The following is a 25,292-nucleotide window of genomic DNA, read 5'->3' on the forward strand; positions in this document are numbered from 1 at the left end:
GTGGTGGAGTCACCATCTCTGGAGGGGTTTAAGAAAAGACTGGACATGGCACTTAGTGCCCTGGTCTAGTGGACAGGGTGGTGTCAGGGCAACGGTTGGACTTGATGATCCCTGAGGTCTCTTCCAACCTGGTTGATTCTGTGATTCTGTGATCAATGAAAGAGAAAACCGTGCTGTAAGGAAGCACAGAGCTGACTCGGTTCCATCTCTCCCAGAAGGACCCTTCCATCCCTCTTCACTTGTCACGGAAGATTTGCTGAAAGCTTCATTCTGGACTCCTTTGCTATGGCGTGGGGCAGGAGGGCAGCTGGCTCTAACCCCCAGTCGAGCAGCAGAGACATCCCAGTCGGTCCCACCGTGCAGGCACACCATCCAGAGCTGCAACGGCCGGGCTGCTGCCGCTGCCATCACATCAGTCGTAGCTGGAAAAAGCAGGCTGGCAGAAAACACTTGCCAGTCCTGCAAAGCCAAGCCCAGCGAGCGCCACCGACGTGTTCCAGCGCCTGTTTGTCAAGCCAGAAATATCAGTGGAGTACAGAGTGTCTGCTGCGGTCCCTCCCGGGACGATGCGAGCCTGGAAGAGGGAGGGCAGCGCCAGAGGAAAAGGCTTGGCCAACGTGGAGTTTCTGGCACGTTTTTATACACATGCTGAGTGCCACCCTTTGCGGCTTCCCTTCCTTTTGGGTGTATTTGTTAGGGGAATCGTGTGAGTAAGACGCAGAGTTTCTGTTTAAGCAATAAACGGAGACGACGTTTCTTGCAGGGCTGGCGCCCGCTGCCTGCAGTACCTGACCGGTGCAGCCCTGCACCTCCGGGAGCTCCAGCCCTTGCTCCAGCCCTTCCCGAGAATCTTTTCTGCGTGTTCCTAAAGCTCTGCTTATTCCTCTAAAAGATCTGTGCTGGGGGGGTAATCACCTCTCAGTTACGCTGCTAGATAAGTAACAGCTCTCCAGCTGCCACACACCTCCTTTATATGACAGCATGGAGCCTATACCTGCTTCTGACCCCGATTTGCCGTGGATCAGGGCCGTATCAAACTCTTGGGGTAGTTCTTTTCCACCACTTATCATCCTCCACTTGCTTCAGCTGTATTTTCTCCTGGAAAGAATTTAATAGAGCACCAAATGCACCTCTGAATTGCAGTTGGCAGGGTAGCTGCGCTCTGAATCCGCCTCACTCAGATACTGTAGGTCGTGAAGCCACAGGCCTTCCCCATGTGCAGGTCCAAGATGCTGGGATTTCCTTTTAACCCAGAGTTGCCAAATTACAGGTCTGTCAGCTGTGCTCCTGCAGGCAGCAGCCACGTCTCCCACCTTTAGTATCAAGATACCCAAGTATTTAGAGGGTCTTTGTGGATATTGAGGACAATGCTGCAGTTTTCATTTCTCTCTAAATAGCAGGGTCAATTAAATTTGCGTGGGAAGGGGGATCTGGGAAGGGTAAGGGAAGAGGTGGGCTGTCTGCTCATGGTGAAAGCTGAATTAATGTTCAGGAGTGTTTGCAAAAGGGAGAGGGAGCCTTGGGGTAATAGCAGAGAGCTTGTTCACGGTCTCAGGAGTGGATGTGCAGTAGGTAGATCTTGGGCTGAGACAAGCCAAAGGTGTAGGCTTTGCCAAGAAGCAATGCTGTGAGATCAGCACCCGGCATTCCTTACGGGCGTGTGGCTTCGCAGCAAGATCGCAGGGGCAAGCCCACCAGCAGGTAATAACAACCTAATTTTAGATTCACAGGCTCCCAAATAGGGTTGGGCATTTTTATTAAGGAATAGCGTCGTCACTTAAGAATCCAGGTTCTGCAGATAGTTTTGGCAAGGAAAGAACGGAGGGGTTGTAAAAGAGGGAAGTTGCCCTTGGTTTTCTCCTCTGAAACAAGGGCTCATCCCACAGCTTACATGAAAAACTGAGAAAAGAAAAGAAACATTTCTGATAAACATGTAATCAGGTGCTGAATTAACCCGGGTTCTCCTAATCTCAGAACAGTGGGGCCATTTTGAGGGGTTTCGCTTTCTTTTGTTTGTTTACAAATTTTCTTTAAAAAAATTGTCTTGACAGACTCTGAAACAACCAATTTTTTTTTCCCTGACTTTTCGTTTGTGGTTGCTTTTGATTCAGCTACAGCACTAAGCAATCAGTGCTCTGCAAATTCCTAATCTCGGAGCACCTCCGAGGTTGTCCATCCAGGAGTTTCTCCTTGCTGCTTTACTGGGGTCATTTGAAGGAGGGGCCCAGCTGCCACCAGAAGCAAGAACTGACTCTTGCTTCTGGGACAGGCAGTAAGAGGTTCTCTCTGCTGTACCTTGGGGGAATAACAGATATCTCTGCCAACTGACATTTGTCAAGAGCCCTTATGTTGTGCTCTCACTTGACAAAAATACCAAGGTTCACCCAAGCAGCCTCAGCTGCTCTTGAGTCCTGTAGGCTCCAGAAGGTCTGTCCCTCCTGAGTGGCTCTGGGCAGTTTTGCTAAGGTCTTTTCCACCACTTTCCTCCCAGACCTGGAAGGATGTGTCAATCATGGCCAATCTGAACACTTCCTGGTGTGGAGAACGCACCCATTTGATTTTTCTTACCCTTAATGCTGAAGATACATGGCATGGGGAGACATCACAGCTCTAGGAGATACCCCCCAGTCTCCCCATCCTCCAGGCTCCGTGGCTGTAACACTGTTGTGATGCTCTTCCTTCCACAGAACTTCAAAGTTTTTTCTATCAGAACAACTAATCCGTTTTTCCCCTTTTTCATTTCTTCCAGGGGCTTGTTGTCTTCTAACAGCAACTGAAGGAGAAGGCGCTTCTGAGAACCATGCTGTCCCTGGGCGTCAGTAAAGGTAATTCCCTTCCCCACCCCGAGCTGTCTGGGGTCTGTCCGCTGTCATGGCTTTCCTTTGCTGCCTTTGCTCGGTTGTATCTGCTCTAACATCTCTGCTCAGCTCCTCCAGTGCAGTGTGTCCAAGGGCAGAGGACACCTCTTCCTTGTCTGGGACCTGCTCCAACCTGCAGCTCCAAAAGAAAGTGCATTTGGCTATAATTTCGGTATCCATGAAGGTATAGAGAGTTGGAGAGCTTCCAGCTTGGCTGAGGTTTTGAGATGAGCAAAAGACTAATAAACTACCATATTATTCTCTTTTCAAGACCCTCCTTAAAATTCTCTGTCTTTGAAATGTCTACTGAAAATACTGAAAAAGTCTGTGGGCTGGAGACCACCTTGTGCAGTGTGCAACATCCATACAGAAATGAGAAGACTCCTTCTATTATTAATAAACTCCTAATAATGTCTTATTATCAAAGGAGTGTGAAAAAAATCATACTGGGGCTACAAGTTGCTCTGAGTTGTCCCAGAAACGTGCCCCAGCTGTAGAATTCTGTGGTAGACTCTGAGATTTGGTTTTTAAGCAACAGATGCTCACAAGACCTTTAGATGTGAATAAATGGGATGATGCTTCCAAATCCATAGGTAACCTGAAACAGTGATCTGGAGAAGAGTGGAAATGCCTTATTTCCATTAGGCAATAGATTTGATTTTCAATTTTAATGCTAAGACAAGCAGCCCTTCCTCTTACCCGTACTACATAACATACACTTGAAGCACGTGATGGTGTGTCAGAAATTAATCAATTTACTGCATGTCAGCTGCTCAGTGGTGACTATTTCTGGGCAGCCTTCTAGCCCATCACGAGCACAAGATATAGACTTAGCTGACCCTCCTTTCCTAGTAGCTAAATTGAATTATTTCATGTTTGCTGTAGACAGGCAGCTTCCTTGGCCTGGATGATAAGAAGTTGTAAAGCTGCAATAACTTGGTGTCTCTAAACCCCTGAGCTCTATTGGTCCAAGTGTGATGAGGAGAGCAGGCTTGATGTTTTCAGCCTTTACCAAAATGGCAAAAGATGGAAGATAGTCAGAAATACATAGAAAAGGAGAGTTCCTTATCTGGCCTTCATCTTGCAATTTCCCCGTGGAAAACAGCTATTTCCCTCAGAAGAAAACGCTGGATGGGGAATTTCCCAGTTAAAATGCCTTTTTATTTTTAATAATAGCCAGCTGCAATCGATTTGTTGCACCAGGGCTTTGTCACTCAAGGATGACTGAGGCCCTTCACATCAGTCACCTGCACATTTCCTTCCCTTGTGAGAGCCTGTTCCCCTTCCCCAGCCTCCCACCTCCTGCCCTCCCTGCTCCCAGTATTTTTGGCTTTAATACTCCTCCCCATTAACTTGTGCTTTTGTCACCCAATCTTTTTGCCACTGGGAGGACTTAGCAACTCCTAATCCATGACCTTCTGCAACTTCTGACATTTTAATTTTATGTTTTAATTGCCATTGCTGACTTTCGCAACCAGAGAACGTAGTTGTGGGTCATTGCCTGAACAGAGACAAGGAGCAGAATGAGGATGGTGGCAGAGTTACTATTGGACAGCAAAAGAGAGACCATCCAAGATGGGACATTTCCAGGTTTGGGCCAGAACCACGCCGTTAGGGAGATGTGGTTTGAGAATATGTTTTTGAAACTGAACTTTGTAATGGAAATGTGGAAACGAGGAACCAAAGGAGGTATCTCCTCCAACTCAGGCCACCAGAGAAAGCTGACAGCTGGGTGTTTGCATTTCATGGCTTACTTCTAACCCCCAACTCTTGGCTCATCTTCATGCTCCAGATGTATCATCCTCTCCCACAAACCAAAAAAGCGTTATGCTAGAGCTGATGTGGTGGGAAGTGCCAGAGGAAACTCACTGCTTGGTAACTACGTGATTAGACCACCCACGGGATGTCTTTGGTTGTCCTGAAACTGACTCATTAATGTTAGAGAGTCCTCTGAGAGGAGAGAAAGACTGTGTGAATCTGTAGAGGAGGTGATGCATCAGGGTAAATCACAGAATCACAGAATCAATGAGGTTGGAAGAGCCCTCTGGGATCATCGAGTCCAACCATTGCCCTGACACCACCATGGCAACTAGACCATGGCACTAAGTGCCATGTCCAGGCTTTTCTTAAACCCCTCCAGAGATGGGGACTCCACCACCTCCCTGGGCAGCCCCTTCCAATGGCTAATGACCCTTGCTGAGCAGAAATGCTTCCTAATGTCCAAGCTGAACCTCCCCTCGTGAAGCTTGAGGCTGTGTCCTCTTGTCCTGTCGCTGGTTGCCTGGGAGAAGAGGCCAACTCCCGCTTCACTACAACCTCCCTTCAGGTAGTTGTGGACTGCACTAAGGTCACCTCTGAGCCTCCTCTTCTCCAGGCTAAACACCCCCAGCTCCCTCAGCCGTTCCTCGTAGGTCAGACCCTCCAGACCCTTCACCAGCTTGGTCGCCCTCCTCTGGACTCGCTCCAACACCTCAACAGGTGAATCAGTCCTGAAGTCTGGATGACAGCTTCTTTCCATCTTTCATCAGAAGTGGCAGAAGGAGTCTTTTCTTCAGTGTTTGAATCTCTGAAAGGAGACCTGTGCTCCCTGCTCTGAGATTTACCCCGGCTCACCTGCTGACACAGTGAATTCCTGCCCTTTCTCAGCAACCCTTCTCCTCTCTCCTTCCTTTCCCTCTCCTAGGACGTGTCATTCCTCCCACTGATGAAGACCGCAGGAGGATCATTAAGCAGATGAAGGTTCGCACCACCCTGAAAGGAGATAAGAGCTGGATCCACCACCATAACTCGGACTCTGAGGATGAGAAGAAGAGCAGCCCGCTGTAAGTGTGGCCACCGAGGAGCGTTCCTCTTCTCCCTTCCATTTCCCTCGTCAGCCTCCCATCAGTACTCCATTTTCCAGCCTGCAGAAGCAGCACATGTGGTGCTAGCAAGTTTTGGGGTCCCCGTGACGCTGGGAAATGACACTGCCAAAGGGAAGCAGTGCTCCTATTTCTGTTTGATAAATGCAGGCTGGGAGAAGCTGTGAGAAAGGGCCTTTCCTGGGAGCTGGGAATCCAGCAGCACAGGCAGATCTGAAGTCTCAGGAGAACTCCAAAGTTTTTTGAAGCCAGGTTGTGTTTCAGCATCTCCTGAGTGACAAATGAAGGGGCAGACCTTGATGGGAGGGAGTTTAAGTGATAAACCAGCCAGGTCTGCATCTCCCCCTGCAGCTCGCAGGGCTGTGTCACACAACCACCCCTGTACCAGGGCACCCCACCATCTGCACCTGTTTAATTAGAAAACCAAACCCAAGCCCAAATCGCTCTTCTCTTAGCAACTCTCTCTGAAAACATCCCATCAGAAGTTAATTATGTCATTGTGTTTTCTCTTCACTCAGGTCTGGACGGGCCGGTGGGGGCTCCCCAGCCTCAACACCTATTGTTCCCCAGAGCAACAGGTAATTTTGGGGACCCATCCTGTTGCTTCCCTCCTGTGTTACTGTGAAGTTAGTGTGAAGATGATGTTTTCCTATGATAAACCAACCAGGATCTCTACTGTATCTAATTTCCCCTCTCTGTGCCATTGATCTGCAGACTTAATTTTGAGCCAGAAAACACTGTCAGTATGGCTAATTTTAATTGGCTAACTCTAAAATTCACTTTTCTTGTAAAAATCTTTTATAGAGCTTGTTCTGATGATTATTCAGTTTTAAAGAATCCTTCCAAGGTTAATTTTGGTGCAGCAGCTGAGGTATCACTCCAGGCCCATTTAGCTTGACAGCCACGTGGACATTTCCCTTTAATACTGGTGCTGCTGTTGTTGTTCCCCACGTTTCTTAAGTCACTAATGTCTGTTCTTTGCACAGGTCTTCTGCCTCCAAGCCTCAGTCCGGTTACCTCATCAGGTTGGTATAGAGTGGCACATACTTGGTCTGTAGGGGAAGGAGAACTAGATCAGGAGCAACAAGCATGAAAAATATTAGTGTCTCTTGGGTTCTCCTCTTAGTTAGGAACATTTCCTTATTGCAGTCTACAACTACTTGAAGGGAGGTTGTAGTGAAGTGGGAGTCGGCCTCTTCTCCCGGGCAACTAGTGATAGGACAAGAGGACACAGCCTCAAGCTTGGCCAGGGGAGGTTCAGGTTGGACATTAGGAAGCATTTCTTCTCAGCAAGGGTCATTAGCCATTGGAAGGGGCTGCCCAGGGAGGTGGTGGAGTCCCCATCTCTGGAGGGGTTTAAGAAAAGCCTGGACATGGCACTTAGTGCCATGGTCTAGTTGCCATGGTGGTGTCAGGGCAATGGTTGGACTCGATGATCCCAGAGGGCTCTTCCAACCTCATTGATTCTGTGATTCTGTGATTACAATGCTCAGGGAGTACCTTGGTGAAGAAACAGTCCCGAGTATTTTGTTTAACAGGTAGTTGGATGGTGATGTAAACAGAAAAGCAGATCTCCTCTGTATGATACAGTGATCACACATGGAAGGATTATCATGCTATGAAAATGTTCCACCATCCTTGTGATCAGCACAGCACCAGTGGTGGGGCTTGTGTGCTTCAGCTTCCCCTGACACGCGGGCTGTTGCCCACAGAGAGTCCATCCTAAACAGGTTGGCAAGCCCTGTGATACCATACCCAAGCCTGTGTGCGAGCTGATTTTACCACATTGTCTAAGGCCAGGGAGTAGGAAGGTGGAACTTTTCTCAGGATGACTCTCCCAAGGAAGCACCTTCTAATTCTCGGTGTCCTGAGCCAGCACCTTCCGACCGGATACATAGAAACTGTTAGGCCAAAGAGTGCCTTCAAGTCTCTTAATTTTGGTTCCATACTCTGTCCTGCAAACAAATTAACATGTCTCTCTTCTCCCCAGAGGGGTGTTCACAAAAACCATCGATAAGACCTCTTCCATGACAGATTCTTCATCTTCTAATGAAGCACAAAAAAGGTATGTGTGTGTCTTCCTCTTCTTCATGAAAATGAGCTTTTAGATATTGTATATATTTCAAGTCATCCTTTTACTTTGGCCAGTGCTTGTGAGCTTCCACTGAGCTCCACTAAATCCCTACTAAATGCTGGAAGACGTGGCTGTTCCTTTAACAGGGAAAAAGACATTTTAACACGGAAAAATTTCATCAGGGAAAAAGACAAGGCATCAAACTCCGTATTTTCCTCACCAGAGCACGGAGTGGCAGTTGGCTGTGAAAGTACTCACCGATTTGGGTTTAATTTGGCAAATAGTTTTGAGTGGGAGACAAATCCCAAGGAATCCTTGCAAAGCTGTAACACTTCATTTTGATGTTTTTAATGTGGGTTTGGTTTTTTTTTTTAAACCTCTCTTCTGGGAGGCACTTACATTTAATTCTAGTAAGTAAGATCTAAGCATGTCTCTGACCCAAACAGATGCTTTGTTGCACCTCAGGTGAAACCTTTTGAAACCCCATTTTTTGACCCTGTTTTGATTTATCTGGGGAGAAGGATGATGTCACAAGGTGTCATCTTCCTTCTCACTGGCTGATCCTGGGATGGAGTGGCACCATCCCACAGAAGGGTACGGCCATACTGGCTCTGACAACTCACAGTGGCCCTGGGGAAGCAAAGCAGACCTCAAATCCTAGTCCAAGGCTGTGAAAAGAAAGCAATTGCTGCCCTTCAATTAAATAGCGTTCCCTGAATTCAGAGTGGATGTTTGGGATCACCCTGTTTTCCCGTGTCATGTGGAGCATGAGCTCACCTGGGGAAGAGGGTGGCGAAGGGTGAGAGCTCAGGAGGGTCACGTTGACAGATGTGATTGAATCCTGTGTCCAGTTCTGGGCCCCGCACTTCAAGAAAGATGTTGAGGTGTTGGAGCGAGTCCAGAGGAGGGCGACCAAGCTGGGGAAGGGTCTGGAGGGTCTGACCTACGAGGAACGGCTGAGGGAACTGGGGGTGTTTAGCCTGGAGAAGAGGAGGCTCAGAGGTGACCTTAGTGCAGTCTACAACTACCTGAAGGGAGGTTGTAGTGCAGTGGGAGTTGGCCTCTTCTCCCAGGCAACCAGTGACAGGACAAGAGGACACAGCCTCAAGCTTGGCCAGGGGAGGGTCAGGTTGGCCATGAGGAAGCATTTCTTCTCAGCAAGGGTCATTAGCCATTGGAAGGGGCTGCCCAGGGAGGTGGTGGAGTCCCCATCTCTGGAGGGGTTTAAGAAAAGCCTGGACATGGCACTTAGTGCCCTGGTCTAGTTGCCATGGTGGTGTGAGGGCAATGGTTGGACTCGATGATCCCAGAGGGCTCTTCCAACCTGGTTGATTCTGTGTGATTCTGTGATTTGTGCCATCTGCAGCACTGCCGTGAAGGGACCCAGCTCGTGCCGTTCTTCCTCTGGCTACAGGATGACCACTGAGGACTACAAGAAACTGTGAGTGTGCAGCAGGGAGCAGCACCTTCTGTCCGTGCACAGGCTCAGCAGCACCTGAGCCTCAGTGGTGCAGCCACCTGCACATGCATGTCCATGTGCAGGACGGCCAAGCGTGGCTTCAGCAGCTGAGCACTGCAGAGCTTTCCCTAGAAACTGAAGCAGTTCCTGGTGCTACCTCCAGGCCTGTGTGTCTACACAGTCTACAACAGTTGTAGCCTGCAGTCTACAACTACCTGAAGGGAGGTTGTAGTGAAGTGGGAGTTGGCCTCTTCTCCCGGGCAACCAGCGATAGGACAAGAGGACACAGCCTCAAGCTTGGCCAGGGGAGGGTCAGGTTGGACATTAGGAAGCATTTCTTCTCAGCAAGGGTGATTAGCCATTGGAAGGGGCTGCCCAGGGAGGTGGTGGAGTCACCATCTCTGGAGGGGTTTAAGAAAAGCCTGGACATGGCACTTAGTGCCGTGGTCTAGTTGCCATGGTGGTGTCAGGGCAATGGTTGGACTCGATGATCCCAGAGGGCTCTTCCAACCTGGTTGATTCTGTGTGGGCCATAAGACGTTCCTTGAACTGGTAATGGCCTTTGTGTGGAGTGAATTTTATCACTTGGTAGGAATTAAGGCAGAAGCTGGAGGATGCAGCCTGGGGACTTTGTTTACAGCGTTGTTAGCCTTTCTGAAACGGGGAGAAAGGAGGGGCCCTGTGGCAGAACAGCACTGCTGACATTTCCTACACAGCTTTTCATGTCAAAGACCGTGGCTCTAATCTGAAATGCAGCTGAGCTTTTATTATGAACCAGCCTCTAGGCTTAACCCCTATAATAAGAAAACAAAATCCTATAGGGACATGCATGAAAAATACAAGTGTCTTCCACCCTTGTGTGCAGCAGTTCTAGGGTGTGAACCCATTTCCACGTGCCCTGCGCTTGGATTTACCTCGGGTTTTGCTTGTGCTGCCTCTGCAACAGCCTACAGAGGCAGTTCCCTTACCATGGCTCTCCCCTTCCCTTTCTATTTCAGAGCTCCATATAATGTCAAGCAAAAATCAGTGGACTTGGATGAGGAGGATGTGCCTTTTACTCCAGATGAACATAAAAAGAGGTATGCCCTCCAGGTAGCCACCTTTTTCTTGCAGGGGCAGTGACAAGTGGGCTTATTTCAGTTTAACTGTGCATTCCTGGGAGGGTCAGTTCGATGATGATTACAGTGGAGACATCAGGGCTGACTGCAATAAAATAATAATAAGCAGATATTTCTACACAGAGCGCATCTATGCCCACAGGCGACTGCGCTCCCAACAAAATATAATTAAAAGCCTGACATGATTCAACCTGACAGCATACCCCAATTAATTTGGCAGCTGGAAATGGGTTGTGGAATCCATCAGCTGCGTAGTGTCTCTGTGAGAAGATAGAGACGCACAAATAGGCTGGCAGGAGAGGGAGGAGCCCACCTTCCACAGCCTACAGTCTTTGAGTCTGGACCACTCGGGGACTTGCATCTAAGTCCAGATCCAGATGAGCCTCTTGTTCTCATACCAGGAGTAGAACGTGTTTTGTCTGTGTGGTAGATCTGCCTCTGATGCAGCCAGCATTCTTGTTGCTTTCAGCCAAGTTTCTGAAGATACTTTCCCCCAGATACAAGACTTTTACAAATTAAACCTTGGTGATTTGCCCACTGGGGATGAACCAGTAAAAGTCCTTCCAGAGATCTGCACTTCTCCCTTGCTACATCTGGTGGCACTGATGTCTGTGTAGACACGTGCAGTCTGTGTAGCATGTCAGCCGCAAAGCCTGTGTCCCATTTTTCTGTCCCACACTATGCAGCATTGCAACAGCCCAGGTCTTGAAAAGGGGAGCTCCCTCTGCCCTCCTGGAGGAGGAAGGTTGGTTTTCTTTTTGCCTGACTCTTTACGTCCACGTGAAAATGCTGTGGTTCAGCGTGAATGATGCTAAAGACAAAGATAAGACATTGTTACTACTCTTAGCTCTGGCTGGATTTCTGCTTCCCAGAGCATGAGAGCTCTGGCAGGGTTAGCACAAGCCTCCACTGGGTTGTTCCCCTATTGCCTCGTGAAGGCTACAGCCAGCAGCCACTAACAGCACGAGCAGAATGTGACCCCTTCCCTCCCTTCCAGGACAGAGGCAGCCAACAGTGTCCTGAGACGCACTGCCAGCAGGGAACGCGCTTACGTCCTCTCGGCAGCCAAGAAAAGCAACGGGTGAGTCTTCAGTGGGCAAGTGTGGGACAGGAGACAGGGGAGAGGCTGTGAAGGTGGTCTCACAGGGATGGTGGCCTGACCCAAAACTCCTGAAGGTGATGGGTACCTTTCCAGTGAGTGGAGAAGACATAGCTGCCGTCTCTCTAGAAGTGCCAAGGATATCTGCAGGTTTCTGCAGAACTGAGGAAATCCTCTGAGAGTCTTGGGAAGTCTTCTTTCAGGAAGAGAAAAACCATGATAGTCCCTAATTCCCTGAGGCCCGCAATCAAGACTTCAGTTTTCAGGCTCAGTTCTTAATACCAAGGGGAAAATCAGAACAAATATAAACTGCATCCAACATGGATCAGCTTTTTGTGACAGAGTTTGCCTTTACATTGTGTTTGAATAGCCAGAATTACAAGATCCTCGTCTAAGTTGCAGCTTCAAAATAGTTCTGTGGGGAAAAAGAACCTAACAGTAACGTCTGGGTGTGTAACAGGAATGTGAAGGATATGTGGGAGCTACTGATGTTCAAGGCTCTGTCGTCCATCTTTTTCCTGGGAGGGGAAAACACAGCAGACTTCCAAGGTCTCTGATCTCCCAGGAGCCGTGATAGTGACTTTTTTGCAGCTTGCTTTCACTATAAATCCTTTTCCTCTTGACATAACTCAGGGTGACACAATGAGGCACCAGGAGGTTGCTAGTGTGGAAGGAAGCGGGGAAGGGACGCACCAGCAGCACTCAGCTGTGCCCAGAATGAGAGAAGCGCTTGGGTAGGATTTGTAAGGACATTAAGGGTGTTTGCACTGGCTGCTCCTTCCTCAGGTGCCCTGAGTGTTGTGTGGTATGGAGGGAGGCAGGTTTGTGTGCAGGAAGCCAAGCAGCCACCAGGAAGCAGCCACCACCACTAAAAAGGCCCTTTGGGGAAGGTTCTTTACTTCACACGTTATAACGAGCTGCTCTTCCTATTTTTCTTTCCTCTGCTCTGTAATTTGCACAGGTTTAACACACCTGGTCACTGCCAGCTCTGCCCAGATGGTGTTACATGACCCCTTCATGCCTTGCACCATAGGGTCAATTATGGGTGAGAGGCTCTGTGGGAGCTGCCCCTGCCCGAGGGGCGTTTTTACCTCCAACCTTCTAATTGTTGCCTTTATGTTTCCTTTACAGCAGCCCAACACAAGAGTTTCCACCCTTGTTTGCCAAGAGGTAGGTCACTGACCCCCTGGAAGGTTGTGTGTCTGGGTACTGTACCAGGGCTGCTGTTAAATGCTGGGGTAGGAGATCCCCAGGTGTTTCAAAACAGAGGAGGGACACTCCCCTTAAAGGGATGCTCTGGGTTGAATCATGCTGGCTTTTGAGAGCCCATAGTGGTGTAAACACTGAGAATACGGTGCTGATGATGCTTTGGGTTATGGGCAACCTGAAACAAGGAGAGACTCGTTCACTGCCTTTCTTCTGCCAGGGAGGGCTGGTTCCAAGCAGCAGGGTGAATACTCTTGAGGCATTTAACCTCTAAAGCAGGGGGTATAATAGGGAAGTGATGCCTAGGGCCCTCTCTGGAATTTAAGCACTCAGCTGATGATATTTGTAAAGCGACTGTGACAGCAAAATGCCACTGATTTGGGCCGAAGATTTCATTTCATTCAGCCAGTTGAGATGCTCACCAGTAGCAGAGCACAGGGAGCACGAGGAGCAGGAAAAATCTGCCTCTAGGGAAAACATAGCTTAAGGGAAAACAAGAATAAACTGCCTGAATTCGGTAGCAGTGGGGAATAGGAAACAGTGTGATATTTGTCTCTCTTTTCACCTTTTGAAAGAATTGAGATAGAAGAAGAGGAAGGACAGCAGAGGAGGAGTCCAACCGTGTCTGGTTCATGCAGGGTTGCACCAGATGACAACAGGTATTTACCTCATCCTGGAGTCGTGTGTGGACTGTCTTTGATTTTAGGGCACGCTGATGTGCCCTCTGCACAGATAACTGCATTGATCTGCAAGGCAGCAGCTATCTGAACACAACAAGAGACGAAGATTTTTCAGAAGAGACTTCTCAGAAAATCCTGATTGCCCCTTTCTTGCAGCAAGGGAAAGATCCAAAATGGAAAATGAGGGCAGTGAACTTGGGGAAACAAAAGGGCAGGCGTGGGGACAGGGCCAGAGTGTCATAAAGTACCCAGCTGACAGCCCTAGAGGGTGACAAACTGCATTTAACTACAGGCCAGCTCTAGTGTGAGTTGTATGGTGTAAACCTGCCGCTGAGCCCCTCTCCTGATGGTGCTCCGCAGCCCGGTCAGTCCTGTCTTCACAAGGTGCTCATGTGCCCCAGGACTGAGCCTGGCGGCACTTCTGGGAAGACAGCTCCCAGGAGGAGGCAGAGCAGGTTGGGATGAGCTCACCTACCCCTCAAGCAGCCATCAGATAGTAATGATTTTCTTTTACTAGCAAACTTGGCTGCGTGAACTGACCCCATCACCTAGACACGAAATACTCAATATCTCATCATTTCCAGTCCCCTGAGCCAGCTCTCTGCTTTTGTTAGACTTTAGATTTAATTATTCTACCGTGATGGCAACAGATAGGTGTGAGCAGAGAGGTTTGAGAGGTTTATTATCTTTAAATTGATCTTTGCTTTGATGGGAAACAGCCTCTTTTCAAGCCCCCAGCCCCTTTCCCAAGCTACTGTGAAGCCCAAGTCCAGGCAGAGCTGTGTGGAGCCGTGGCAAACAGGCTTGAGCGTTCTCACTGTGGTACATGAGACCTGGGGACAGGCTGTCTCTGGTGGAAAGGGGCAGCAGTGACACCCTCCCCTAGTCCACACTGGTCAGGAACCGCTGGCACGTGGTGTGGGGCTGAGGGAGACCAGTAGGCAGAAATGTTTGGCTGAAATGGAAATGTTTACCCTAGGAGGGAGGATCCTTCTCTGTTTTCAAGCAGATTTCTTTAATTTGGGATTCAGCTCTCTATTCCTGCTCTGAGGGGTGGCTTGATGCCAGGCAGCAGCATTATTAGCTTCTCTGCCACTCTGGTCCTTAGAGGGCCCAGCAGGGAGCCCAGTAGATGCCTTTCAGCCCAAAGTGCTTTATTTTCAGGATGAAGGAGCTGCCTCATGAATTTTGGTAGCAATTTTGTGCCATTGTGGTGCAGGTTTGAGGCAGGGCTGGGAAGCAGTTACCCTCCTTTCATAGAATCATAGAATCACAGAATGGTTTGGGTTGGAAGGGACCTTAAAGACCATCTAGTCCCAACCCCACTGCCACGGGCAGGGACACCTTCCACCAGACCAGGTTGCTCAAAGCCTCATCTAACCTTTCCTCATGTATTACACACACGCACACAGTGAAATCAATTTGTGAATGCACTGAGCTTTACTCTGTACCTTTGGGGAAGTTGGTTTTTAGTGCAGACTCAAACATCGGGGATAGAAACAGCTCCAGCCATGTTAAATAGGAAAAGCCAGCTTCTAAAGACCGAGTATTTCAGCAGACAGGCAGGTACTAGCCAGGGGCAACACGCCTGTGAGTCCTTGCACAGCAGGGTTTGGCCTCACTGCCCAGGAAGCAGACACGAGCTGTGGGCCAGCAAGCAGGGGAGAAGGCACCTAAAAAAAATCTCCTGTCTTTAATGCTTTGTTATTTGTTTGTGGTTTTGGGTTGGTTTTTTTTTTGTCAGTACTACTGGGCTAAGGAAAAACACCGCTGGGTCTTCCTGGAGTGAGCCGAAGACAACAGCAGCGTCTCCCTCCAGGTAAGTGCTATGGCACAGCCAGGATGTCTTGGACATCTTCTGTGGCTGTACCAGCCCACACGTAGCTGTACTGTGGGCACCCTTTTGGGAGGTGAAATGAAGCAGATTTGTCAGCCTTGTACCCGGGAGACTTTTCTTAGATGCAGGCAGCTGTTTTATAAAAGGGTTTGTGTCTGAAATCCATGTCCTGCAAGGATCTGACAGCGTCCTGATGGAAGTGCTCAAATCCTGAAAGCAAAAAACCCAAACACTGAACTCTTGTCTCGACAAATATGTGTAGGGGAATAATTTTCAGTTGCTTTCAACTTTGTCTGATTGAATTAATGACTATAGTACAAAAAACAATTTCCACAGCACTGCAAACCGCTTTGGTTACTGACCTTGTTCTGTTCTTTTTAATCTTTGTGTATCATTGGCAGAAGGCAGATATTCCTGGCAATATCAGTGTTTTTTAATTCAAAAATGGCTTCTGATAAGTAAGTGAATTGAAAACAGTGATGTTTGTTTTCCATTTTATTTATTCGCAGAAAGGAACACTTCAACGCAGGAGGGTTTTGGCCAGCTGCGGTGGGGAGCTGGTTTGCTCAAGAATGACAGCTTTTGTCTTTGCCTTCTCTTGCAGCCCTGAAACAGGCAGTAAGAGCCAAACAACCACATCCTTGAGTGAAAATTCAGACAGAATCTCCACTTCTGCTGAAATCAGGTAGGTCTGTTGGCCCTGCACCCTCCTAAGGGTAGCGAGGGGCATGCTGCAGTAGGGAGTTTGGCTCTGCTTGCTGGTGTTTTCCCAGATACACGATTGTTCTGGACACAGTGCAGTCATGGAACAATAAATCCTACAGCACAGGGAATCTAGCAAAGCAGCACTTTACAGAAGCATTAGCATTCTGGGAGGAAATACACCCAGATGGAAGCTGTGTCTCCCACAGCTTGAACACTACTCAGTTCTTTCTGGTGAGAATACGAGCCCAAGAACTGCAGACCTTTCCATCTCCTAAACTGATCAAGCTTTCATTTTAAACCAATCCCCGCGCTGTGTGTAGCACACTTCCAACAAGCACCTCGCTGTACAGTTCCTGTGCCTCACGTTGTGTCCCCTCATCTCCCTACCTCATCATTCTTGCTGTTTTTCTTGCAGAAATGGTGAAAGCAGACAGGCCCCTCATGGGAAATCCTCATCTGAAACTGTGTCACAGCGTGGGGACGGGTAAGAAATGGAGAAAGGCTGATCTGTGCTGCTGAACATAAGGCATAACCCTGCTTTTTGCTCAGAAATAGCATATACCTGCTAGTGGTCTCAAACAGATGGGATCTCTCCAGTCATGCTCCTGGGCTGCTCTCCAAGAGCATCATCTGCTGCCTAAGCTGCAACTTGTCACTTTTCTCCATTCTTCCATCTCCTCCCTCAAGGATTCTCCTCCTGGCTCAGTCCCTAAAGAGCCTACTTCAGGCCTTTTGTTTCTTTTACTGCTCCAATTGCCCTCCTGCTGCTGTTCCCTGGGGAGCTTCTTCTACCTACAAGGGATGTGTTGAACCTCACTTGCTGGTGGCTCCTGCTAACATTGGTTCTGGTCCTCTGCACTCTGTAGAAAATCTGAAGGGATGGCTGGACAATGGGGGAGTGTAAAAAGCTCTGTTGTATGGAGGAAAACCTAAGAAAGAAGGAACTGATTGGGAACCTAAAGGCATGGGTACAGGTGCTGGACACATGAAGGGGCAGAGCTCTGACACTGTGTAGCTGCACAGGCGGGACGGGGAACTCACAGTTGAGGGCTGGGAAGCTTCTGGCCCTCCTGAGAGACAGATCAGTCCCTCCTTGGACACTTATGTCCAGTAGTCTTTATCCTCTGGACTGTACACAGGAGTATTTCATATTTTTAAAGTACACCCCTTATTACAGAATCACAGAATCAACCAGGTTGGAAGAGCCCTCTGGGATCATCGAGTCCAACCGTTGCCCTGACACCACCATGGCAAATAGACCATGGCACTAAGTGCCATGTCCAGGCTTTTCTTAAACCCCTCCAGAGATGGTGACTCCACCACCTCCCTGGGCAGCCCCTTCCAATGGCTAATGACCCTTTCTGAAAAGAAATGCTTCCTAATGTCCAACCTGAACCTCCCCTGGCGAAGCTTGAGGCTGTGTCCTCGTCCTATCGCTGGTTGCCTGGGAGAAGAGGCCAACTCCCACTGCGCTACAACCTCCCTTCAGGTAGTTGTAGACTGCACTAAGGTCACCTCGGAGCCTCCTCTTCTCCAGGCTAAACACCCCCAGCTCCCTCAGCCGTTCCTCGTAGGTCAGACCCTCCAGACCCTTCACCAGCTTGGTCGCCCTCCTCTGGACTCGCTCCAACACCTCAACATCTTTCTTGAAGTGCGGGGCCTTTTATTATTAGCAGGGCTCTTTGTGTTCTCGGTGTCACCACTCTGAATTTTTGGCTGTGTCTAGACTGAAGCAGGCAGAGTTGTACATTTGGCTTCACCTTTCGCTCTGTAGTGCTTAAGCAGCTGTAGAAGGCTTGGATTCACCAAATGAGCTTCTGTAGCATGTACAGTTAATTGCAACTCACTCTCCATCTACGTCAGTGAAGGTAGAGCTAGAAAGGTTTCCAAACTGGTATCTCAGACTGAAGCAAAGTCTAGAGTGCTTGAGGAATGGTAGAGGCTGGGCTATTGTCATGGTCATTCAACTGGGGCCCATAAATATATCCTTGTACGTCATTGCAGGGGCAGCCTGATCTCAACGCGCTCATTGTGCTTGGGGTCATCCGGGTCACGTAGCTGCTCCTAATTGTGAGTTAGTCTCCCGGAGAAATTAGAGGATGCCTCATTACTTTAAGCCACCTAAAACTGGAGAGAGAGTAATTGGCAGGGAAGGAAGGAGACAGAGGCACAGCTTGACAGGTCTCGGGGAGTGAAAGATGGGTGTAGGATCCAACTGGTGGACTTGTAGGAAGGCGTTTCTGGCCCATGAGCAGAGAGAGAACAACTGTTGTAGGGTACTTATGCTCCCCTGAGCAGAGGGGTTAGCAGAACCTCGCTGCAGGGAGCAACACAGCTCTCGAGGTAAGCCATGAACTGCAGTCAGGTTGGCTGTACTCAGAAGGTTGGTCCTCCCTGTCCTGGTGTATTGAGTTAGCCCCATTTTCTGCTCCTCCTACCTAAATGTTCTAGGATGATACAGTATAAATGCTGTCAGGTCATATCTCACTGTCATTTTCCTTTTTCTAGTGACAAACCTCTGAAGGAAAAGTCTGAGCCATTCCCGTGGGATGAACTGGCCCCCAGAGCAACTGTGGTTTCCACGAACGGAAGGTAGAGTTAGCGTGAAATTCCTTTATTGACTTGAACATTGTGCAAATCATAAACCGCTGCTCTTGAGCTGTCTGGAAACTCTGAATGGATATTTACTGATGGAAAAACACAGTCCAGTCTGTGCTTTGCAGAACTGCAGCAGTTTCTCTACAATTTGATTTAAGAAGGGGGGAAAAAAGAAAACACTGCCCTCTTCAATAAAATTGTTTGATATTTTATTCCAGTTTCTTTAGTTTCTATGATACAAAAAAATAATCACTTTTGTGGATCATTTCTGCATTGTCTGGGTTTATTCCCAAATGTAAACCAATTCTGGAATGTCTTTTTTTTAAGTATAGAAGGGTTCACACTCAATGTATCTCTAGGCCTCCAGCCTCCACCTACCCGTTTACTTTTGCAACAAAAAAACCCCTAAAAGAAACAAAACCCAAACCAAGCCCCAAAATGCAATCACAAAAGGGAATTGCACATCCTGTAACCTGCCCCCAGCCCTCCAGGACCTGTCCTTGGCAGGATCCTGCCCCTCCCGTGGGCACCAGCGTTTCTGGTTCAGGGGAGGTTCAGGTTGGACATTAGGAAGAATTTCTTTTCAGAAAGGGTTATCAGCCATTGGAAGGGGCTGCCCAGGGAGGTGGGGGAGTCCCCATCTCTGGAGGGGTTTAAGAAAAGCCTGGACATGGCACTTAGTGCCCTGGTCTAGTTGACAGGGTGGTGTCAGGGCAACGGTTGGACTCGATGATCCCAGAGGGCTCTTCCAACCTGGTTGATTCTGTGATTCTGGCATGCAACCAGGCTGGTAGCCAGTGGATCTCCTTAGCTTGGGCTCCACACTGTGCTGTTCTTCACCACTGTCAGTGGACCTTGCTCGAGGCACAACCTCCCTCTCTAGAAAACGCTGGTTTAATTTGATCTGGAAGCCTCTGTGGGTCTGAGGGTTCTTCTCAGCAATCCACTGCAGGTGACTAAACCGACTCGGATCCTGCCTGTTGTACGGCAGCGTGTGGCAGTCTCTATGGCAGCCCCTTCCACAGCTTTTCTAGGGGGTCTGCACCCTCCCTGGGAAAAATTTAGAGATTCCCCCATCAAGAAGGGCTGCAAAACTGCGGAGAGCAGCGGCTGTGCTTCTGTCCTGCCCGAGAAAGGGCGAGCGAAGGAGGAAAGGCCTTGCCCCTGTGGGACACAGAGGAGAAGTTCAGTGAGAGCTGTTCACCCACGTGCCGTTCACTGCCCACAGCCTGGAAACAAGAAAACAGAAACATCCAATTTTGGATCAGACACCTGAAGTTCCCCACTTTGTCAGCTCCTCTGAGACAAGCCAGAGGATGTCAGGGCCGTTCCTTCCCTTCTGTGCGTGCAGATGGAGGTGCCTGTGTCGCAGCTGTGGGCTGTAGGGTGTCCCACTGGTTTTGGAAGAGTCCTGACTTGAATTTCCAGATGACTCCACACCACTGGCATCTGCCATATGTTGATGATGTTCAGAGTTACTAAGTGCTCCTTTGTGCTTCGTACGCACTGAGTTTCCCCAATGTTTCTTGCCGTTTTACCTGGAGAAATAAATATACTGAGGAACCTCTCTGGGAAGTTTTAGGGATTTCCTCCTCTCTCTTTTATTAAATGCATAAGAAAATAATCGTAGAACATCACCCAAACCAAACCAAGGATGCTTTCTAAAGCTGGTTTCTCTCCTTTTCAGCTATCCTGAACACACAGAAGCCAACAATGGATTTTACCCACCAAAGTAAGTGTAAATCTATAAACAGTGTAAAATTCACTTTTTCTTCTCTGTTTTAGAGCGAGAGGGGTTTTTACCTGCCCTAGTACTGCCCTAACAAATATGTTCTGGAAGCAGCACTTGCAAAGGGCTGGGGGGGGTGGACCTGATCCACCAGCTCAGAACAGACTGAGATCTTTCAGCTTCTTTCCTTGCACTAGCGTGAGTTGGTTGGATTTATGTCTCTGCCCTTCACGTCTGCTGCAGGAAATTTACTGAGCTAAGCAGGAAGGAGGAGAAGACGTTGTGTTTGAGACAGGAAAATTTCATGTTTGATGTTTTTGCTTCTTGCTTTGTTCTCCAACTTGCTAAGCTTCCTTCTGTGACCTACAAATCTCCCTCTCTTACCAGGTCCGACTCTGGTTGCAAGGACAGACCTGCAGATGCTACAGACATGCTGCACCGTCAGTACGAGACCTCTCACTACCTGGATGATGCAAAGCCTGAACCCACAAGGTCAGGGCCTGGTGCTGGTACTCACAGTGCTGCTAGCAGAGGGCAGGTGTCGGGGAGACAATAAGTAACTTGTCCAGAGTAGAGTTGGAAGCAGAATCCAAACTGGGCAACAAAGTAAGGGGAGCCAGAAAATCCTAGGTGGGTAAACAGTGGGAACAGCTTTTTTTTCTGTTCACTGTCACGCATCAACTTCTGCAGAAGCAGCCTGGGAGGAGACACAGCAGCTTTATCATTGCTTTTAGCATTGATCTCAAAAGTGTCTCCATTTCCCCTGACAATGTCAGAGGCTCAGAGTCGGGAAAGAATTGCTGCTGTTGACAGCAAACACACTAATCTCCCTGAAGCTGCTTTCTTCACTTACTTTAGTTCATCATTTTGGGACTTGACTCCATGTATTGGCTTACCAAAGGACTTGAGGTGAGCAAATCATGTCTTCAAACCTCCTAGCTGAAGTGAGCAGGATCACAAGGCTCCCAGTAGGACGGTGTAAGTCCCAAGACCTAGAGCTGCTGCTAGTAATGTCAGAACGTCTTCCCCAGAGTTATTCATATTGCACTTTGTCCCAGGTGCGTGACCCTGTGACAGGCCAGAAAAGTCTTGTATCCAGCCAAGACGTGTGTAAATTGAGGCCAAGTAACTGCATTAGTTCCGCTAGCAGCCTCTATTCTTCTTGATTAGAGATAGTGAAACTGTTTTTTTCTGAAGGAAAATCAGTTCTCTGAGAAAATGACTGTTTTCTGGTCTCATATAAAGTGCACTGTTGGTATTTCATAAAGTTCCCCTTGAAGCCTTTGGCAAGCTATCAAGCTGTAGATTCCTTCCTTTTTTTGACAGCTCTAGCTTGCAGTGTGATGTCCCTTTTCCTCCTACGGAGAGAGCCCCTGTGCACCTAGAGGACACGGAATATTCCTTTAAAAGGTAAGAGTGGGGTAAATTTAGTGGGCATAAGAGTAATACTGAGGATTAAGTGAAATCTGAATAGAGGCAGGCACAGAAAGAGGCTTCTCTTCACAGTTTTTGTCCCAAAGATGAAGACAACTGTGCTGAGGTGTAAAGTGCAGCTTGCAAAATAAACCAAGAGGTTTGCATTGTGTCCCTCCTCCATCTTCTTTGATATGAGCCAAGCACCCCAGCTTTTTTTCTCCTCTTGGTGCTTGTGTGCTTGGTGGAGTTCAGTCACTACCTTCTCGTTCACTGATAATCCAGTGAAATGCTACAGGGATGATGGGCTGAGACCAACGGTATGAGGTTCAACAAGAACAAGTGCTGGGTCTTACACTTGGGCCACAACAACCCCCTGCAGCGCTACAGGCTGGGGGAAGAGTGGTTAGAAAGTGGCCCGGCGGAAAGAGACCTGGGGGGTGCTGATCGACAGCCGGCTAAACGTGAGCCAGCAGTGTGCCCAGGTGGCCAAGAAGGCCAATGGCATCCTGGCCTCTATCAGGAATAGTGTAGCCAGCCGGTCTGGGGAAGGGATCGTCCCTCTGTACTCGGCACTGGTGAGGCCGCACCTTGAATCCTGTGTCCAGTTCTGGGCCCTGCACTTCAAGAAAGATGTTGAGATGTTGGAGCGAGTCCAGAGGAGGGCGACCAAGCTGATGAAGGGTCTGGAGGGTCTGACCTACGAGGAACGGCTGAGGGAGCTGGGGATGTTTAGCCTGGAGAAGAGGAGGCTCAGAGGTGACCTTAGTGCAGCCTACAACTACCTGAAGGGAGGTTGTAGCGCAGTGGGAGTCGGCCTCTTCTCCCAGGCAACTAGCGACAGGACAAGAGGACACAGCCTCAAGCTTGGCCAGGGGAGGTTCAGGTTGGACATTAGGAAGCATTTCTTCTCAGCAAGGGTCATTAGCCATTGGAAGGGGCTGCCCAGGGAGGTGGTGGAGTCACCATCTCTGGAGGTGTTTAAGAAAAGCCTGGACATGGCACTTAGTGCCCTGGTCTAGTTGCCATGGTGGTGTCAGGGCAATGGTTGGACTCGATGATCCCAGAGGGCTCTTCCAACCTGGTTGATTCTGTGATTCTGTGAGTGGCAGCAAGGGAGTCTAAATGTGGTCCCTAGAGAAAAGTTCTGGTGCGGGACAGTGAATGGTAGAGATTGACACAAGCCCTGCCCGGTGCAGAGGTAGTGTTCACTAGTGCAGTGTGACAGTGGTTAAAGATGTAATGGGCCTTTCTTTGATTGTCAGATCTGTCCTGGGCTACGACAAGAGGAGCAGCACCCAAGAGAGCAGATACACGAGGCCCGAGGACCCAGCATACAGCAAGCCTTACTGGAATGAAGCGACGTAAGGACCTGGGGTGCTAACCCCGCGTTTGCTAATATGTTCTTTCTTGGTGTTGAAAGCCTTGGAAATAACTGATTGCTGAGGAAATGATGAGCACAAAACCAACAGCATAATATGGGCCACTTGTCTAAGCAGCTCTAAACTGCTCCTCTCTCCAGCATCTACTGAAGTAGGAGATGTCCTACTGTGTTCACTGAAGACTAACCACGCAACAAAGGCCTTTAATGTTTCCCAGTTTCTTCCCAGCAGCCCTAGCCTTGCTGCATGTGGCACAGTTCAGCTCTGATCTCCCTTCAGCTCCACCTGTCCTGTGCTTATGAGTCTGGACAGAGATGTCTGCCGCATCCTGTACCAGTCCTGGGGTGGGACGTGCCTGTGCATCACCCACTTCTCCTTGCAGAAGGCAAGGGAGAAGCCCAAGGCATGGAGCCAGATATGAGCTGGGGCAGTAGGACAACTGGGGTGTGCTCCTGGGAGTCCATTTGCATGGACTGGTACAGCTTCTGAGTCCTTTGGATTTTGCACCCTAGTGCAGACATGGCAAAGATCTCTAAAAACTCGCAGAAAAAACAACCAAACAACTATCATCATCATCATCATCACTTCTACAGCACTGTATGCCCTAAAACCTTAGTGGAGGCCCCACAGTGCTCCCCTGGAGGGGTTCCTGTCCCACTACATAAGGAAACAGAAACCCAACGAGTTAAAAAGTGTTTCGCCAAAAGACTTGCAGTGAGGGAGGAGTCACTTGACTCCCCCATCTGGAGCCTGCTGAAGAAAGAGAGGTTTTGCTCTGCAGTCATTCAGACTCCCTCTGTTGCCACAGGTGAGGAAAAGATCCTTCTAGAAATGCTGAATACTTTATCCCACCCCCTTTAGACACCTCCACTGAATGCCTATTTCAGATGCCAGCTATACATGGATGGCTGAATTGCATCCTGAATTAGCAGCAGAACTAGGAATGGGCCACGTTTCTCCTCAGTCCGACACTGTTTGGACATCCATGTCTCTACCATCCTTCCTTGCTGGCATGAGTTAGGTCAGGTTTCCTTGGCTAACGCTCTTTGTCTGGAACAGTATTGTCAGGCAGAAAGCTCCTGATGGCCCTTCCCATTCCAGGGGAAAAGGTAGAGCTGAATGGAGCTATTGGGTGTTGAGTCTCATGAAGCACAGCTCCAACACAGCAGTTTCCCAAGGGATGCCCTCAGAATCCACCTCTGGACTTAGCGTGCTGGAATGACTCCTGCTCCAATAGGTCCAACTCTTCTCTGAGAGACAGCAGCATCGTTACTCCAAAGGTCCAGTGCAAAGTCAACGTGCATCCTGAGAAAAGGGAGTTTGAGCTAGAAAGGCCAGGGGAGATGAAGCTGTGTTGAGTGGTATCATTGAGTGAGTGAGTCTGGCTACAAAAAAACTTTCAGAATATTGGACAGGGAGGAACATTTCAACTTCAGCCTCAAGTATTATCAGACACTGTATCAGACATGATGGCTATCACAGACTCAATCAGGTTGGAAGAGCCCTCTGGGATCATCGAGTCCAACCATTGCCCTGACACCACCATGGCACTAAGTGCCATGTCCAGGCTTTTCTTAAACCCCTCCAGAGATGGTGACTCCACCACCTCCCTGGGCAGCCCCTTCCAATGGCTAATGACCCTTGCTGAGAAGAAATGCTTCCTAATGTCCAACCTGACCCTCCCCTGGCCAAGCTTGAGGCTGTGTCCTCTTGTCCTATCGCTGGTTGCCTGGGAGAAGAAGCCGACTCCCACCCCGCTCCAACCTCCCTTCAGGTAGTTGTAGACTGCACTAAGGTCACCTCTGAGCCTCCTCTTCTCCAGGCTAAACACCCCCAGCTCCCTCAGCCATTCCTCGTAGGTCAGACCCTCCAGACCCTTCACCACCTTGGTCACCCTCCTCTGCACTCACTCCAGCACCTCAACATCTTTCTTGAAGTGCGGGGCCCAGAACTGGACACAGGATTCAAGGTGCGGCCTCACCAGTGCCGAGTACAGGCACACACATCCTGATGTATGATGTAGCCACAATAAATAATCTGATACCCTGCTGGTCTACTTTCATGCTAGAAAGCAGCATGTTTGTCTAGAGAAAACATAGTTTGGACTGGTATTTTAAGGAGCTAATTTCAGTGTGTGAAAATGTTGCTGCTTGACCCATCCATTGAATTCCAAGCAGTTAAGCTGTGCTTTGTGCTGTGCTGATGTCAGTGCTTCATTGTGCTGGTTACAGCTTAGCCCTTGGAATATCCTCCACCAAAGCCTTGTGACTTTC

The 25,292-nt window shown here is 48.9% G+C and overlaps 1 protein-coding gene across 1 annotated transcript in view; it reads left to right on the plus strand.

Annotated features, from left to right (window-relative positions):
* The first annotated feature begins 2,800 nt into the window (after positions 1 to 2,800).
* ZNF185 (zinc finger protein 185 with LIM domain) overlaps positions 2,801 to 25,292 on the plus strand; it is a 33,149-nt gene continuing 10,657 nt past the window's right edge. The window contains exons 1-18 of the mRNA XM_068409605.1: positions 2,801 to 2,825; positions 5,542 to 5,680; positions 6,238 to 6,297; positions 6,706 to 6,744; positions 7,710 to 7,784; positions 9,160 to 9,234; positions 10,251 to 10,331; positions 11,368 to 11,451; positions 12,601 to 12,639; positions 13,251 to 13,334; positions 15,100 to 15,174; positions 15,797 to 15,877; positions 16,313 to 16,381; positions 18,406 to 18,489; positions 20,183 to 20,227; positions 20,612 to 20,764; positions 21,557 to 21,634; positions 22,903 to 23,001. Coding sequence (XP_068265706.1) covers positions 2,801 to 2,825; positions 5,542 to 5,680; positions 6,238 to 6,297; positions 6,706 to 6,744; positions 7,710 to 7,784; positions 9,160 to 9,234; positions 10,251 to 10,331; positions 11,368 to 11,451; positions 12,601 to 12,639; positions 13,251 to 13,334; positions 15,100 to 15,174; positions 15,797 to 15,877; positions 16,313 to 16,381; positions 18,406 to 18,489; positions 20,183 to 20,227; positions 20,612 to 20,764; positions 21,557 to 21,634; positions 22,903 to 23,001 — 1,385 coding nt within the window. The remainder of the gene's footprint in view (positions 2,826 to 5,541; positions 5,681 to 6,237; positions 6,298 to 6,705; positions 6,745 to 7,709; positions 7,785 to 9,159; positions 9,235 to 10,250; positions 10,332 to 11,367; positions 11,452 to 12,600; positions 12,640 to 13,250; positions 13,335 to 15,099; positions 15,175 to 15,796; positions 15,878 to 16,312; positions 16,382 to 18,405; positions 18,490 to 20,182; positions 20,228 to 20,611; positions 20,765 to 21,556; positions 21,635 to 22,902; positions 23,002 to 25,292) is intronic.

This window comes from Nyctibius grandis, chromosome 10 (assembly GCF_013368605.1).
Source record: "Nyctibius grandis isolate bNycGra1 chromosome 10, bNycGra1.pri, whole genome shotgun sequence".
Taxonomy (NCBI): Eukaryota; Metazoa; Chordata; class Aves; order Nyctibiiformes; family Nyctibiidae; genus Nyctibius; species Nyctibius grandis.